The following is a 17,538-nucleotide window of genomic DNA, read 5'->3' on the forward strand; positions in this document are numbered from 1 at the left end:
AAAAAATAACAAAAAAGCTTTTGCAGGCTGCAATATTCTATTCTTAAATTTTAAAATTCAGACATCTTTTCTCAGAGAATACTCTGCAATAACATAATCTCTAAAAACTGTTCAATTTCAACTAGGGTTAGGTTCACAGGAATATTATTTTATTGTCTCGTAATCGTAATAAAAATGACTCGAAATAATTTGTATTCAAATCATTCCAAATTATTTTTTAAACAGAGTGTTTTTTATTAAAATTATTTCGATTCACTTTAATTTTGACATCGAGGATCAGTCACTTTGTCTTCAAACCTTTGTTTTAGAGAGGTAACTAGAAAAAAACTCAAACAAAAAATTACTCAAAAAATAGAGTGTTGTTATTGTTTACACATAGTTTTTTTTAACTAATACATTATCATAACTTAGGTTTTTTGACAACTGAGTTAGGTCTTTGATAGGAGAGTTTCCGAGATATAGGTATTTACCTATGATTTAAATCATTCCATGATATTTGTTAAACCATTGTTTTAAACAGTTTAAAGTTTAAACTTAGTTTAAAGTATAAAGAAAATCTCTCTCTTTAGTACATTTAGCTGTAAAGAGATGATTAATGAAATATCGAGGTTACTTTGTCCTCAAACCTTGGTTTTAAAAAGTTTATAGTTTAAACTTTGTTTTAAGTAAAATAAGTTTTAACAAGTAAGAGAGCTATATTCGGCTGTGCCGAATCTTATATACCCTTTACCAAATTATAATTCAAAATAAAAATTTTAAATATTTTTAGGTAAACAAAATTTTTTTCCAAAGTTGTTTTTTTCTTTTTTTGGAAAAAATTTTTTTTTTAATTATTTTTTTTTTAAATTTTAAAATTTTATTTTTTAAATTTTAAAGAAAATTTTTTTGTTTTTTTCAATTTTTTTTTTCGGAAAAAAAATTCGGGTTGAAAAATATTTTTTACGATTTCGACCCATTGTAGGTCCAACTTACTATGGTCTTATATAGTCGTTGCAATGGTCTTTGGAATATCTATCATTAGATATCCATATTGCCTATATTAATGACTTAGTAATCCAGATATAGGACCAAAATAGGTCAAAATTCGAGGTTTAAATTTTAATTTTTTTATTTTTTTTTAATTTTAAATCAAATTTTTTTTTTGGTGAAAAAAAAATTCCGGTTAAAAAATATTTTTTACACTTTTGATCCATTGTAGGTCCAACTTACTATGGTCTTATATACGTTGTTGCAAAGGTCTTTGAAATATCTATCATTAGATATCCATATTGTCTATATTAATGACTTGTTTTTTCCTGGTTTTTTCCTCATATCTCAACCATTTGTGGACCGATTTTGATGATTTTATTATTGAAGATTTGGATCCCGAAGATATCTGGGGTCTTCAGAAAATTAATTTCAACAAACAGACAGACGGACATGGCTTAATCGACTCCGCTATCTATAAGGATCCAGCATTATAGGGTCGGAAAATTATATTGTGGAAATTACAAACGGAATGACAAACTTATATATACCCTTCTCACGAAGGTAAAGGCTAAAAAACCACTGATAATTTAAAGTAACCCTCTCTCTCGCTCTTTACTCCATTTAGCAAAGAGTTGTGTCAAGAAAGAAGCATCCACTTTATCTTCAAACCTTGGTTTTAAAAAATGTATAGTTTAAACTTAGTTTTAAGTATAAAGAAGTTTCAACAATCACTGATAAATTAAGCTTAGTCTCTTTCTTTACACCATTTACAGATATGTTTCATAAAAAGATCAAGAAACAGTCAGTTTGTCTTGAAATCTTGGTTTTAAACAGTTTATAGTTTAAACTTTGTTTAAAGAAAAATTAAGAGTAAACAAACACTGATAAATTAAACTTATTATCTCTCTCTTTTTCTCCTTAACCTATTTAGCTGTGAAAGATCGAGGTTTGACTTCAAACCTTGGTTTTAAAAAGTTTATAGTTTAACTTTGTTTTAAGTATAAAAAAAATTATACCACCACTATTATATTAAGCTTACTCTCTTTCTTTACACCATTTAAAGATATGTTTCATAAAAAGATCAAGGAACAGTCAGTTTGTCTTCAAACCTTGGTTTAAAACAGTTTATAGTTTAAACTTAGTTTTAAGAAAAAATAAGTTAAATTAAAGTAACTCTCTCCCTCTCTCTCTTTACTCCATTTAGCTGTAAAGAGAGGTTTCATAAAAGTTTGAGAAACATTCACTTTGTCTTCAAACTTAGGTTTTAAAAAGTTTATAGTTTAAACTTAGTTTTAAGTATAAAGAACCACTGATAACTTAAGCTTACTATATTTCTTTACACCATTTAAAAATATGTTTCATAAAAACATCAATGAACAGTCAGTTTGTTTTCAAACCTTGGTTTAAAACTGATAAATTAAGCTTACTCTCTCTATCATTCTCTCCTTAGCCCATTTAGCTGTAAAGAGATGATTCATGAGAGATTGCGCACAAATTTGCACAAACTAATGAAATATCTTAAATGATGATTAATTTTGTATTGAATTTACTTAATATTATACTATTTGTATGATGTTTCTACAGTTTGTTAACTTAAAACCTTTGCACCATAGGTCATAGTTTGCAAATTGATCATTTTACTTTCAAATATCTACTATAAGGCAAGGTGAGTTAGGTTATTATTAAGATAATATATTTGTTTCACATCATTTTAACGTACCCAATGATTGACGATCATATGATATATAACGTTTATATTCATGTCTACTGAAATTCGAACGCATTTTGTCTAAAATTTTATTTACAATTCAAATTCAAAAAGACATTGATATTTTTCTTAAAATTCTTTGGGGAATCACTTTTCTTTTTCGGATTTTCTTCGTTATGTATTTATTATTTTCGTTTTTCTTTAATTCGCACAATTTTCTTATTTTTTTTTGTTCGTTCTTAACTGCCCGTACACCGATTAGCCACTGACGATCTTTAGATTTCTATAGAAATTTTAACGATTAAAGCTTTTTTTTGCTACTATTTGGTTGGTATTGGTAAGTGTATGTGTTTTTTGAGTCCCCCACCGCAGAAGTTCACACTCATACACTTTCATGCTAGAAATGTTGGAAAAAGTATGAAAATATTTAATATACGTAAATAGTACCAATAACATATACATAAATGTAAGTGTTTGTAGTAGGGGTGTAAAAGTTGGTACTTTTTTTGGTACTTTTGCAAATGCACAAAGTAGTTTTCAGAGCTACTAAAAAAATAACAAAAACTATTAGTACTTTAAACTGTTAAAAAGTACTTTTTTATAGACTTTAACTTTTACAGCTACAACACCAAAGTTTGAACCTCATCCGCCTGGCCAAAGGACAGAAATGTCCAAAAATCTTATCAAATATAAATAAGGACATGAAGAACATGTATAAAAGTACCTGGATATTAAGATGTAAAATGTTATGATCCTTCACGAAACTTCTCTATTGATATTTATATCCCCCAAAAGTACTATTTTTTTAATCATATTTAGAACCATTGCTACTCATTTGTATTAGTATGTGAAATAGCCTGAACTTATCTATAAACCATAATTAAGATATTGTTTAATATTATTTTTATTTCATTTCATTTTGTTGTTCAAAATTATTTTTATTTGCACTTTTAGAAAAAAACCACTAAAAGTTAAGTAAATATTTTTGTGGTGTTGTGTTTTTTGCTTTTGCATTAAGTACCCAAGTTTAATTTGGAGCAAAAACCTTAATTTTACTCTCTCTCTCTCTGTGTATCCATTAAAGAGAGAATTTGTTTATAATTTGTTTTATTTTTTATCATATCCATCATGGTTATTGATAAGTACCTACAGTGACAACGCAACAATAAAATAAAATGGAAATTAAAAACAGCACAAAACTATTTTATCATTTACGTACTATAATTTTATCTTATCTACAAATGTACTCACATTTGTATTGACTTAAAGCTTTAAACGCAATTTAACTAGATACTGTGGCACTTCATTAAATAAGAGATATTTAAGATATTGTATTGTACAATAAAACAAAAACAAAAGTTTAATAAAAATAAGTAAAAGTTATGAAATTATTATTATTGAAAAATCTGCAGAAAATACCTCATAAATTGAGGTAGTTAAGCAAATAATATCTGCAGTTATTTTAAATTTAAAGACTGTTTAATAACGTATTTTAAAATTCTTAACTTCTGTACCTCGTTTCTATAACCTGCAAGAAGTTTTCGAATCGATAGCATTTTAAAAATGTTAGGAGGTGTTTAGTTTTTAACAGGATGAATTATTGGGATTTACAATAGATGGCGTATCTTTTGAACACGGTTTTTGTTTTTAATAACTTGTATGTCATTTTGAAGGGTATTTATTAGGGTATTCGAATTATTCGATTTTTCTCTTGTTCGAATAAAACGAATAATTCGAATAAGAGATTTTAACTTGTCCGAATAATTCGATTACACGTTTAAAATTAATCGAATTATTCGAATAATTAAAATATAATAATTAATCAAAAATAAAGTTTTGATGTCGGTTTTTTATTATTTTATTGTTAAAGAAAAACAAAAAATAACGTTAAAGTTAACAATTCCATTATTAATTTTTCAACAGAAATATTCTGATCAGATTAACACCCGAACAATCTACAAAACAACTAGCACTAGCAAACCCATTAGTTTCCGTTTTGGAGCTATGCTTTAAAAAGCTAGTTGGACATGATCTTCAGGATACAAATACAATATAAACGTATTAAGAACTTTTTTATGTCGTTCATTAATTCGAGTTTTAAATTGAGTAACTAATTCTTTTTTTTTTCATTGTCAGTGAACGTGGTTAATTTTAAATCAGGCATTGCATGATTGACGCATTTACAAATACGCAAAAAGTTTATTTCCATGTTAGACAAAGATGTTCAACGATATTCAAAATCATGTATAAGACGAACTCAATGCTTTTCTTGCAATAAAACGTTAGTTTGCAATATTTGTGTTTATCATTCGAATTATTAAATATTTTGCAACACTTAAGTACGCGGTTAATAACATCACTTATATACATATATTTTAAGATCATGACCTTCATCTATTTCAATGTAATCATTGTAAATGTCATCCTCAATATCACTTTCGACGACCGTTTCAAAATCACATTCTCCATCACATTCAACACCACTTTAATCTAACTTAATATTTTGATTATTAATTGCGATTTCTCTAAATAACAAATATTTTATTTCGTACTTTTTATTTTCATTGGTTCAAGTCATAAGTTAACAATTTTGAAAGATTTGTTTTGCAACTTCTTGCAGTAATATTTATATATTTATAGAAGGAGCTATCGGAACACTCATCTACAGTGATCGAAAGTCCCTTTGTCTTTAGTTATTTGTCGAATTTCAGAAACACTACAATTTGTGTGAGTCATTATTACTTTTTTAAATTTGAAATTATGAAAAATTTTAAGCAATTTAATAAATTTAAATATATATGAACATTTATTCGTTTTATTCGATTATTCTACATAAAATTGTTCGAATTATTCGTTATTCGAAAATGGCCATTTTTAAATTGTTCGAATAATTATTCGTAAGAAATTATTCGATTAATCGAACGATCATTAGTCGAATGAATACCCTAGTATTTATCTGTAATTTATTCTCACTTAGTTATTGAACATTATAGTGCAAAAACATGGATTTTTTTTGCATCGAAAATGCTGGAAGTTTTGCTTTACTTCTTTAATTTGAAATAAGTGCCGCTGAATCACACCGATTTCTCACCAATGCTTATGGTGAATGTGTTCCATCGGTTGCGAGAGTTGGTTTGTGCGGTTCAGAAGACAAGGAAGGACAGCCACAAATGTTTGAAGACCAAGTATTGGAGGCATTACTCCATGAAGATTGTTGTCAAACTCAACAAGAGCTTGCAAAATCATTGTGAGCTACTCAATCAGCAATTTAAAAACGTTTACAAGCAGCAGAATTCATCCAAAAGCAGGGAAATTGGGTACCATACGAATTGAAGCCGTGAGACTTTGAAAGACGATTTTGCATATCCGAAATGATGTTTGAATGATATAAAAGAAAATTATTTTCGCACCGAATCATTACCTGCGATGATAAATGGCAAAATATCCATGGCGCTAAGGTAATGCTCTGTATTTGTTGGGAGCAAAAAGGGTCCTATCTATTATGAGCCATTGAAATCCGGCCAAACCATCACAGGAAACCTGTACGGAAAGCAACTGATTCGTTTGAAGCAAGCATTGGCGAAAAGTGCCCAGAATATGCGCCCAGACATGAATCCGTAATGTTCCATCATGACAACGGTCGGCCACATGTTGCAATACCTGTTAAAAAGTATTTGGAATAAAGTGGTTGGGAAGTTTTGTCTTACCCGTCTTATAGTCTAGAGTCTAGACCTTGCCCCATCCGATTACTATTGGTTTAGATCGATGCAGAATGCTCTCTCTGGGATATGCTTCATTTCAGAACAGAGTATCCGAAATTGGATTGATTCGTTCTTGGCATTCATATGTTGCCAAAAAGATGGGAAAAGGTCATAACAAACAATGGCCAATACTAAAAATTTAAAAAAATCCTGGATTTTTAAGTCAGATCTCAAAGTTTAAGTATGGCTGAGCCATTTTACGAGAGGAAAACTAGCCATTAACGTTCTACCGAACTTCTACGATAACTAATTGGATATTTGATCTGTGAAGATACAGGAGATTCGTGAATGGGTACAATTTACGGACATGTCTGAATTCTGAGCTCCATTTCGACTACTGGGTACCAGTCTCCGATCGACTTGAAGGATCAATTGGCTACCATAAAGAGATGAACTTTTGTTTTGGCTATCGATTATCTGTAAATGAGATAATTCAATGCAGATTCTATTCACATACTCCATCACTCAAATAATGCGTTGCTACAGAATGCAACAGACAGTAAAATTCCTTAATGAGGTTTTAGTAGATAAGGTTCACTCTCTTTGCAACGACTAATGGAAAAAAATATTGTTTGTGGAAACCAAATCTGTTGCCAAACGAATGATCCCGTTGTACATACAGAACTGTTAGGTTCGGTTCATAAAGAAAACCACCAACATTTTAATCACTCAATCTAAAATTTTGCAGCCAAAAATGTTAAATTCGGTCATTAAGGCTGAATCGTTCGATTCAAATTCGGTTGCCACAACGCATATGTTTTCTCTATATAGATTCAATGATTGTCCCAATCAATCTTCGCCAAAAGGTAGCAACATGAAATTTGGACTATAGGTCCCCTCTGTCTATGTAGATCCATTAAGAAGATAGAATTTAGGGGGAGAAAATGGGTAAATAAACCATATATCTTCTAAACTAATAAAATACAAACAAAATTTTCAATGCATCTTTATCTACATAAAAAGTGTTCGGTACTTTTGAGAAATTCAAACATTTTGGGGGGAGAAAACGGCTAAAAACTATATTTTGGTACTTTTTTAGAACCCTTTGATTATATTGAACTAATAAACATAGAAATAAATTTTAATTCATATTCTTTACTCCTTAAACAAATACCAAATATAAATTTGGTACTTTTTGAAAATTCGTACCCTTAACGGGTAAACAATTGTATTTATTTTTGATAAATTTTTCATAAAGTGATAATAAATGTATTAGAATAAAATTTGTATCTTCTCAATGTGGACAAAAAAGTACCAAAAAAAGGGGTAAAAGCGGGACAATACATTTTATCTGAAATTATAAAATTTTAAATAGTGGCTCCTCCAATCATTCAGTTAAAATGTTAGATTGGGCCAAATCCGTATAATCAGTTTGTTACTCATTTTATTGAGAAAATTAATGCAGGCAATAATCGTTTGAGACATATTTGTGTCACTAAAAAATTCGCCAAAATGGAACATTTTAATATGTCAAAAAAAAAACTGGACGGGCGTTCCAAAGAGAAAATAAAATTAGTAATATTTCTCCTAATGGTACTTTTTTAATATTTTAAATTATTTAACATACTTTTTTAGTTCTGTACATTAACTTAAAGCCACATATGAGGAGCCGCAGAACAAAAGGTACTTTTTCGCACATTTCAAATTTTTTGGAAAATAAGTTTTATTTATTTTGCCCCCTTAAAAAACTGCATGAACCTGGAAATGGTACATCTAACTGCCATAACTCACCACATTAAATTTTTCGTTTTATACTAGTGTTGTACGTTTTATTAAGTACACATTTTTTTAGAACCCATTTACTTAGTAAAAAAAATAAAAAAATTTTGATTGTTGATGACTTGATTGTTTCAGAAGATTTCAACCCAAATATTATAAAAATACCAAAAAACAATTTTTGATAAGATGCGAAATAGTACATTTTGTTCTGCGGCTCCTCATATATGTTTCATTTGAAAAATCGATTTTTAGTTAAAAATAAAGTGATCACAGATTATCATCCTTATTACATTTGAACCACTAGTTACCGACATCTGGCCACGTTTATGTTTCATTTAATTTTCATATGAAAAAATCTATTTTAGGTTGATAATATAAGTGATCACAGATTATCATCCTTATTACATTTGAACCACTCTTATAGCCAGTTTTATGTTTTAATTAATTTTCTTTTGAAAAATCGATTTTGTGTTGAAAATTAAGTGATCACAGATTGTCGTGCTTTTGCCATTTGGACCACAATTTACCGACATCTAGCCAGGTTTCAGTTCATTTTAATTTTGCTACGATTGTGCGGCGAAGCGCTCAGAAGAAAATATAAACAAAAATACATGATATTTTTTCTATCGACAGGAAAATTAAAAAAAAGAACCATAAAACACAATGCTGTACACAAGTAGGATTCATTCCCCTGAGAGAAGATTGAATTTAAAACATAAATTGCCTATATTTGATTACCAAAATCATTTCAATTTCATTGTAAATTTAAAATATAACACGAACATTTCACTTTCACTTAAATAACTTTGTACAGCTGCTGCAGCTCCTCAAATAACATAAACTTCCGTTTTTATCTATTCCATGTAACATCCTTTTCAGCAGCTACATAATGCACTTAAATAAATGTATTTTTGTACAATATTTTTTTAAATAATCAGTACAGTTTTGATCCTGTTTTACACATGTGGCTACGGCATTAGAAATGTTTAGATTTTTAACAACTAAATGTGAGAATGAACTGGCACCCGTTCGGTAAACGCAATGAAAGACAATTTTATTTTTAGTTATAAAATCTGCATCTGTTTAAAATGTAAAGAACAATTGCAGGCTATCTAATAAAATGAAAAATAATATAAAAAAAAAATAAACAAAAACAAAAACCCAACATGTGTAAAAATGTGTAAAATAGTACTTGATGTAGATGTAAACAAGATGCAATGCAATCCAATGTAATGCCTAGATACGCAAGCAATTCAATTTTTAAATAGCGCAAGTGCAGCGACCTTTAGGAGGTGTTTGTGTTGTCTTTGTCTCCTTCATGGCTAGATTTTCATTAGCATAATGAACTTGATACGACTACGTACGTATTTTAGTATGAGTACTTATTTTTAGGAACATTTTCTTTTTTTTTTGTTTCATGCCTGCCTGCACCCTGATTCTGATTCTTTTCCAAGAAGCCATGGAACATAAAAGAAAAACTATTTTTAGTCAAGTAGAAAACTGTATGTAGTTTGGTTTGATTTTTTTGTATTTCATAAATAACGGGTCTGCTTTAGATTAAACTTGTTGCAAGTATGTATGTGGATGATGGGTAAGTCGTAAAATATATACATATTTTCCTATGGACTCAAAGAGACAAACAAAAAAAAACTACCATGCTGGGGGCCTGCTATACAGCACTTTTTAAAGTAATTAAAATAAATGTACTTGTGTGTACACAAAAGATCATTTCATGTAAACTTAATTGCTCTTTAAATACATTTACAGGAAAGTAAAGAAATTTTATAAAGTTTGGAAAATTAAAGAAAAATATTAAAATATTTCTTTGTCTAACTTGAATTTTTTGAAATCCGAAAGATTCGATCATACATTTTTATTTATTTTACAAGAGATGGCGTATCTTTTGAGCGCGGTTATGGTTTTTAATAAATTATATGTCATTTTGAAGTGTACATATCTGTCATTTATTCTCACTTAATTATTGAACAATAGGGCTACAACTTTTTGCAAATATCAAAATGGCCCTAGCATACTTAGTCGGATAGACCATTGAAAGTTATTTAAAACATGTAAGAAAGTATGGTCAGTCAAACCCGACCATTTTATACCCTACACTAAGTAAATGAGCAAACACATTTTTCTTTCAAAATATCAATTGATATTCGTGTGTGATTTTCGGAAGTGGGCCTTATATGGGAGCTATGACCAATTTTGGACCGATCACAATGAAATAAGATCGTGTGATTTATGTATGTGTCTATGAAAGTTATTTATGTTGAATTTTGTGTTTATACCAACATTTTTAAGAGATTTATGCACGTTAAAGTGATTTTCGTAACAAAATTTGGTGACATGAATTTTGTATATATAAAATTTATTTGGAGAGGAATTTGGTGGAGATTCATATATAAATTAAACATTTATGACCGCTAAAGTCCAATTTCGGGAGGACATTTGTATGGGGGCTAGGTGAAATAATGAACCGATTTCAGCCAATTTCAATAGGTTTGGTCCTTGGGCCGAACAAATAATATGTACCAAATTTGATCGAAATATCTTCAAAATTGCGACCTGTACATTGCGCACAAGTTTTACATGAACAGACGGACGAACATCGTTTAATCGACTCAGAAAGTGATTCTAAGTCGATCGGTATACTTTAAGGTGGGTGTTAGACTAATATTTTTGGGCGTTACAAAGCGTATGGTGAATGTGTTTCACCGGTTTCAATGTGCGAGAAAAGATTTGTTCGGTTCAGAAGTGGTGATCTTGACACGGAAGACAAAGATCGCCCAGGCCACCCAAAAGATTGAAGATTGTTGTCAAACTCAATAAGAGCTTGCAAAATCATAAGAAGCTACTCAATCAGCAATTTCAAATCATTTGCAAGCAGCAGGATTTATCCAAAAGCAGGGAAATTGGATACCATACTAATTGAAACTGAGAGACCTTGAAAGACGATTTTGTATGTCTGAAATGCTGCTTCATCGCTATAAAAGAAAATCATTTTTGCACCCAATCATTACTTGCAATGAAACATGGATCCATTCCGATAACCCGAAGCGTAACCAAAGCCAAATATCCATGGGGCTAAGGTAATTCTCAGTATTTGGTAGGAGCAAAAGGGTCCTATTTATTATGAGCTGCTAAACTCTGACCAGACCATCATAGGGATCCTGTACCGAACGCTCGATTCGTTTGAATAGAGAATTGACCGAAAAATGCCCACAGACATGAAACCGTTATATTCCTTCATGACAACGCTCGGCCACATGTTGCGATACCTCTTAAAATATATTTCGAATAAAATGGTTAGGAAGTTTTTCCTCACCCGCTTAATAGTCCAGGCAGTGCCCCGTTCTACTACTATTTGTTTCGATCAGTGCAGAACGCTCCGTCTGTGGGAATTTTCTTTTAGATGGTAATATATTGAAATAGACAACCAGTTGGCAACCAGGTTTTTCTTCCCCCAAACTAAAATTGTTCAGCCTCAAGACAAAAAATCGGTCATTAAGACATGAACTAAAACAGGTAAAGCTACGTTTCCGCATACACCGTAATCGGCACTGAAAACGAAATTCCATACATTTGCACCGAAAAAAAGTTCGTTTCAGAAATCGGCAACGAAAATTGGGAATGAAACGGCACCGATCAGTAACGAAAAATCTGTCATTTGGGGCCGGAACGAAAACAACTTCAAGTGGGTTGTTTTGTGCTGTAGGAACGAAATTATTTTAATTATTTTTTTATTTAAAATTTAAAGAAAATCAAAATGAATAAAAAAAATAAATTTTCTTTATTGGAAGAGGAAATAATAATAGATTTTGTCAAAAATAATGAAATTCTATTTAATGTGAGACATCCGAAATTAAAAAAATAATTTCTTTTCTGTTTTATGCCGCAACGCACCCAACTGAAACGAAAACAATTCAGAAACGAGACGGTGACGGAACCGATTACGGTGTATGCGGAATTCCAGCTTAAGAGTGATATATTCTGCTGTACGGAATCTTATATATCCTTCACCAAAGTGTGCTTTAAGAAAAATATTAAAAATTATTTTTGTTAAAAAAAAAAAATTTGGTGAAAAAAAATTTGTATGAAAAAAAATTTTGGTGAAAAAATATTTTTTTTTAAATTGAAAATTTTTTTTTTAAAAACATACTGAAAAAATCTTTGTTAAAAACGAAGATTATATTCACCATGTAGTAGTGGCGGTTAAAAACGAATTTGGGTGAAAAATAGGTATATTTTTTTCACTTATTTTTCACCCAAATTAGTTTGTCAACAACATTTTTTTCACCATGTAGTAGTCGCGGTTTTTTGCTTACATCTCAGCCATTTATGTGACATTTTAATAGTAATTTAAGTTGGACTATAGCGGATATATTGATGTATCAATCATGTATGTAAGTAATTTGGAGGTTTCGAAAAGTTGATTTCAACATAAGGATAACGATCCAGAATATAAGTACTTTACATGGCTTTAAATTGAAATAAAACTCAGAAAAACGTTTTTAATATTCATCCAATTGGCTTTATTAGATCATTTTTGGCATTAATATTGAAATATGATTTCGGGCACGTGACCGCCATGGCTAGGCTGTATTTTGGCAATAATCTGTCGATTATTCGCTTTCAAGTTCTCGATCGTTTCTGGTTTTATGTATAGACCTGGTTCTTTACATATCCCAGAGAAAGTAATCTAATCACATGAACGAGGTGACCAGTTGAAATTATTCGTTCTTGAAATTATTCATTTGCCAAATGTTTCTCTCAGTAAATTGATTTGTTCCCCCATTTCCAAAATGCACTGCTGAAGTACTTAACCAAAGTGTTAATTTACCAATTCACTTAACGTATGTATTCAACATATTTGTTATAGTGTATCGTAGCATTATTTATCTTCACATTGACGTAGTAAATACATATTGTTAAGCAGGTGTGTTTGTATTCGTGAAAATTGGACAAAGTCAAGCCATACCCAAAACAGGGTGAGGTGAGTCTGTAACCTTGACTAAAAGTCACTTAATTTATTTATTTCATTGTACTAACATTATAACCTAGTTTAAAAAACTATGACCAACAAAGATGTACTCGTCAACTGAACAGGCAACTAGAATAAAGTGGGGTTTCAATAGGAAACTTAAATAATATTGTTCAAGGTCAAATATAGAATAAACTGTATTTAATCTTAATGGTTTTCAAAACCTGATGCTTTGTACATCAAATTTTCTTAAAATCATTCTTACAAAATCGAACATAACTTCGAATCTATACAATATATTGTCAATCGCATACAGAGAGGCCGAAGATCTTATCGTTGACAGTAGAGTATTCAAAAAGTTTTCGGATACATTTCTGTATCTGTACTTTTATATAACCACCACCAAAAAGATGGGGTGTATATTCTGGATCCTTATAAAATTCTATGTCCGTCCGTCTGTTGAAGGCCTGAAATTTTTCACAAAATATTTGCTGTTGATCAGAGATGTTTGGTATTGAAAATGGGCGAAATCGCTCAAGTAGAAACAGAGTTAGGGGACAAAATGTGAGACAACCTCCATAAAAAATTGATATTTTTTAAATTTTTTTTTGCAATTTTCTATAAATATATTGTAGATACAATATTGAACACACATTATGTATTCCTAAGATAAAATTTTGTCCAAAAAAAAGAAAATTTTAAAATTATTTAAAAAAAAACAAGCAAGAGAACTATATTCGGCTGTGCCGAATCTTATATACAGTTCACCAAATTATACTTCAAAATAAAAATTTTAAATATTTTTAGGTAAACAAAATTGAAATTTTTTTTCAAAAAGTGTTTTTTTTTTAATTTTTTGCAAAAAAATTTTTTTTCGAATTCTTTTTTTTTAATTTTTTAATTTTAAATTTTTTTTTGGTTTTTTTCAATTTTTTTTATACATATTTAGCGAAAAAAAACTTTTGGTAAAAAAAAATTCGGGTTAAAAAATACTTTTTCCGATTTTGACCCATTGTAGGTCCAACTTACCTTTGCAACGTCTTATACACGTCGTTGCAAAGGTCTTTAAAATATCTATCATCAGATATCCATATTGTCTATAGTAATGACTTAGTAATCCAGATATAGACCAAAAATAAGTAAAAAATCGAGGTTGTCCTGGTTTTTTTCTTATATCTCAGCCATTTGTGGACCGATTTTCTCGAACCGAGCCGGAAGAATTCCGGAGATATTGATGTATGATTTCAACAGACAGACAGACGGACATGGCTTAATCGACTCCGCTATCTATAAGGATCCAGAATATATATACTTTATAGGGTCGGAAAATTATATTGTGGAAATTACAAACGGAATGACAAACTTATATACAACCTTCTCACGAAGGTGAAGGGTATAAAAAAATTTCGAAAAAACTTTTTTAAAAAAAATTAAAAAACAATTTGGAAAAAAAAACAATTTAAATTTTGTTTAACTAAAAATATTAACAAAAAATTATTTTAAAGTATAATTTGGTGAAGGGTATAAAAGATTTGGCACATCCGAATATAGCTCTCTTACTTGTTTTTTTATATTTTATTTTTGTTTGAGAATGCATTTCTTTATTTGAAATAATGTTTGCACGGCAAAAAGCAGCTAAAATATGGCAATCACTTTCTCCATTATTTTAATTTCGCCATATTGAAAGAGAGAGATACAAACGCAATTTATATTTTGTAGTACAGTATATTTTGTTTTTGGTCTAAATAAAAAGCTATGGCAACGTTGTAAAAGTAACAAAGACAAACATTCACAATAGTGAACATATTCACAATAGTCAATGATTAAAACGTTTCTTATCAATGTGGGATACAGTCGTTCAAACGGAATAGCTGAAATAATCTGAGGAAGAGATTCTCAGATGATCGATTTAATTTTAGATTAGAAGACTTGTATGTTGCCCAAAATCTTTCATAAACGATGGTATTTTAATAAAACTCAACACAAATTAGTTTTGCACAAATTACACTACCAAATTTCATATGTATTGGTCCACAATTTGTCCTAGCTCCTATGTTTGTTCTTATATGTATCTGGTGTTGATTATATGTAATATCATTTAGGTAAAATAACAAATTTAAATCAACTTTTTTTTGTCACCAATTGTAGCTTCATTACCTTTATAAAATTTACGATTTAGCGGCAGTTATTAAACAAACAAAAAAAACCGATTAATTTCTTATCAATTTAATAACAACAAAAGAAAACAAATAATAACGATAACAGACTTTTTTATGGGCCCCTCAAATTATGCTTTAATAATTGTGGATAAAGAATTTTTAGACGGTTTAATAAAAACCAAATGAGGGTTAAAAAAAGCAAACGATCATAAATTAAATATTTAATTAGCAAAAAAAAAATAAATAACATGAAGTGAAATTAAGAAGGCATATTTAAAAGCAACAAAAAGTAAACAAATCAAATATTTCTAAAATATTTAACAAATATAGAAAGAAATTTGGGGTAAACAGCTAAGAGAACTAAATACAGTTGAGTAGGGTTATAACGAATGTCCCGGTAATAAATGAAATATGGTTTATAGTTCAAACATTTTCAGCCCCATTTAATCTTTTGGAGGTCCCTGGTCCATTGTTCGATTACAATCGACATACAGTTTTAAGTTTTTAATCCTTAATTTCCTAATTTTATATTATTCCTCTGTTTGTACAAATGTTAATATAGCTTTAAATTTAATAGTACTCACTAAATTTTTTATATCATTCTTGAACAGTTTAAAATCAATATTTACCTAAAAAGAGAATAAAAAGAAATATTAATTAATTTGAAATTAAGAAGTAATAATTAATTATTTATACATATTTTTCATAGTTTTTTTTGGGGGGTGGCGGTTGTTTCTGATACTTATTTGATAAATAGTTGCCCTTTTAGAGAGTTAGAGTTAGTTGCCATTTTATTTCTAAATTCTTTGTGTAACAATAGAAGTAACAATAGAAGTAATGAAACTGAGTTTTACTTCTTGAGTTGCTGATTATAAAAATATTTGCAGGTACTTTTTAAATACGTATTAACATAGTTCCACCCCCTGTGGTTACATGCGGTATTTTAAAAACATCTATTGGATTTTAAATTTTATTAAACTATTTACATATAAATTGTATTATAATCAAGTTTAGTAATAGCTATTAACACAGTATTATAAATAATCTATAATAATTTATTCAAAATTAATATTTTAGCATAATTTTTAATCATAATATGCAGAATTTATAGCCTTAAATTTTGTATCGGGAATTCATGAATTTTTTTTTTTGTAGAGTTAGGCCTAAACTTATTCAAGGGATATACAGAATTAGCACATAAACAAAGAGTTAAGTTGTGAAATCTTGGGTTCCTCTCTATGATTTTTTCATACATACATTGTTTTACAATCGAACATCAATCCATCCCACTCCTAACGCTCCCATTTTCACTCACGGAGATGTCAATTTTGACACCCCTCTAATTCAACAGAGTAGTTAAAAGTAACATTTTCTGAAAGCTTTGATCCTACTCTATTATTTTTATATACATTTGTTCAATTCACTACCAATTTATTAAGAATATATGGAACAAAATACAAAATGTAAAGATCTTTCATCATATTACAAAGTGGGCGTGGCTAATATTAAAAAAAAGTTAGGATTTTATTTTGAAACCTGTTATATAATTTATAATATGCAGGGATTTGAAATATGAAATAATATGAAAATAAATTGCATTTCAACTAAGACTATGTTTGAAGATGGACTCAGACATAAAGACCAATAACTGAAGTTCAACTTATACTACTTGAATATTGAAGTAGACTACATAAATGACTACGATTAAAGCTCAACTTAGAATAAATAAAGACCTACCATTAAAGCTTAATTGAGACAATGATTAATGTGGGACATAGATGGCCTACGATTGAAGCTCAACTTAGGTTAACATAGACTGCATAAAGATCTATGATTGAAACTTAACATAGACTATGATTGAAGCTGGAGTTATAATAAATAAACCTACGATTAAAACTCATAGATTGGAACTTAACATAGACTATGATTGAAGCTGGACTTGCAGTACATAAACTTAAGTTAACATAGACTGCATAAAGATCAATGATTGAAACTCAACATAGACTATGATTGAAGCTGGACTTTGATTACAAAAATACCTACGATTAAAGCTCAAATTAGACCTAATAAAGATCTATTATTGAAACTCAAAATAAATGCCTACGATTGACGATCATCTTAGAGTATAGACTACATTAAGATCTACGATTGAGAGTCAACTTAGACTATGATTAAAGCTGCAGTTATATACAAAGAACTAGAATTAAAGCTCAACTTAGACTGCATAAACCCATA

The 17,538-nt window shown here is 29.5% G+C and overlaps 1 protein-coding gene across 5 annotated transcripts in view; it reads right to left on the bottom strand.

Moving 5' to 3' along the window:
- Positions 1 to 17,538, bottom strand: part of kst (spectrin beta chain, non-erythrocytic 5 kst) — a 132,507-nt gene that overhangs the window by 40,598 nt on the left and 74,371 nt on the right. Inside the window, exon 1 of one of the 5 annotated variants that reach the window (XM_065504712.1) lies at positions 2,690 to 2,930. The exons of 3 other annotated variants lie outside the window; for them this stretch is intronic. In XM_065504712.1, the coding sequence (XP_065360784.1) occupies positions 2,690 to 2,753 (64 nt within the window). In that variant the 5' untranslated portion in view covers positions 2,754 to 2,930. Of the gene's footprint in view, positions 1 to 2,689; positions 2,931 to 17,538 lie in introns of those variants that run through there. One more of the 5 variants, XM_065504716.1, reaches the window with a different exon arrangement.

Source organism: Calliphora vicina, chromosome 3 (genome assembly GCF_958450345.1).
Source record: "Calliphora vicina chromosome 3, idCalVici1.1, whole genome shotgun sequence".
In the NCBI taxonomy this organism is placed as follows: Eukaryota; Metazoa; Arthropoda; class Insecta; order Diptera; family Calliphoridae; genus Calliphora; species Calliphora vicina.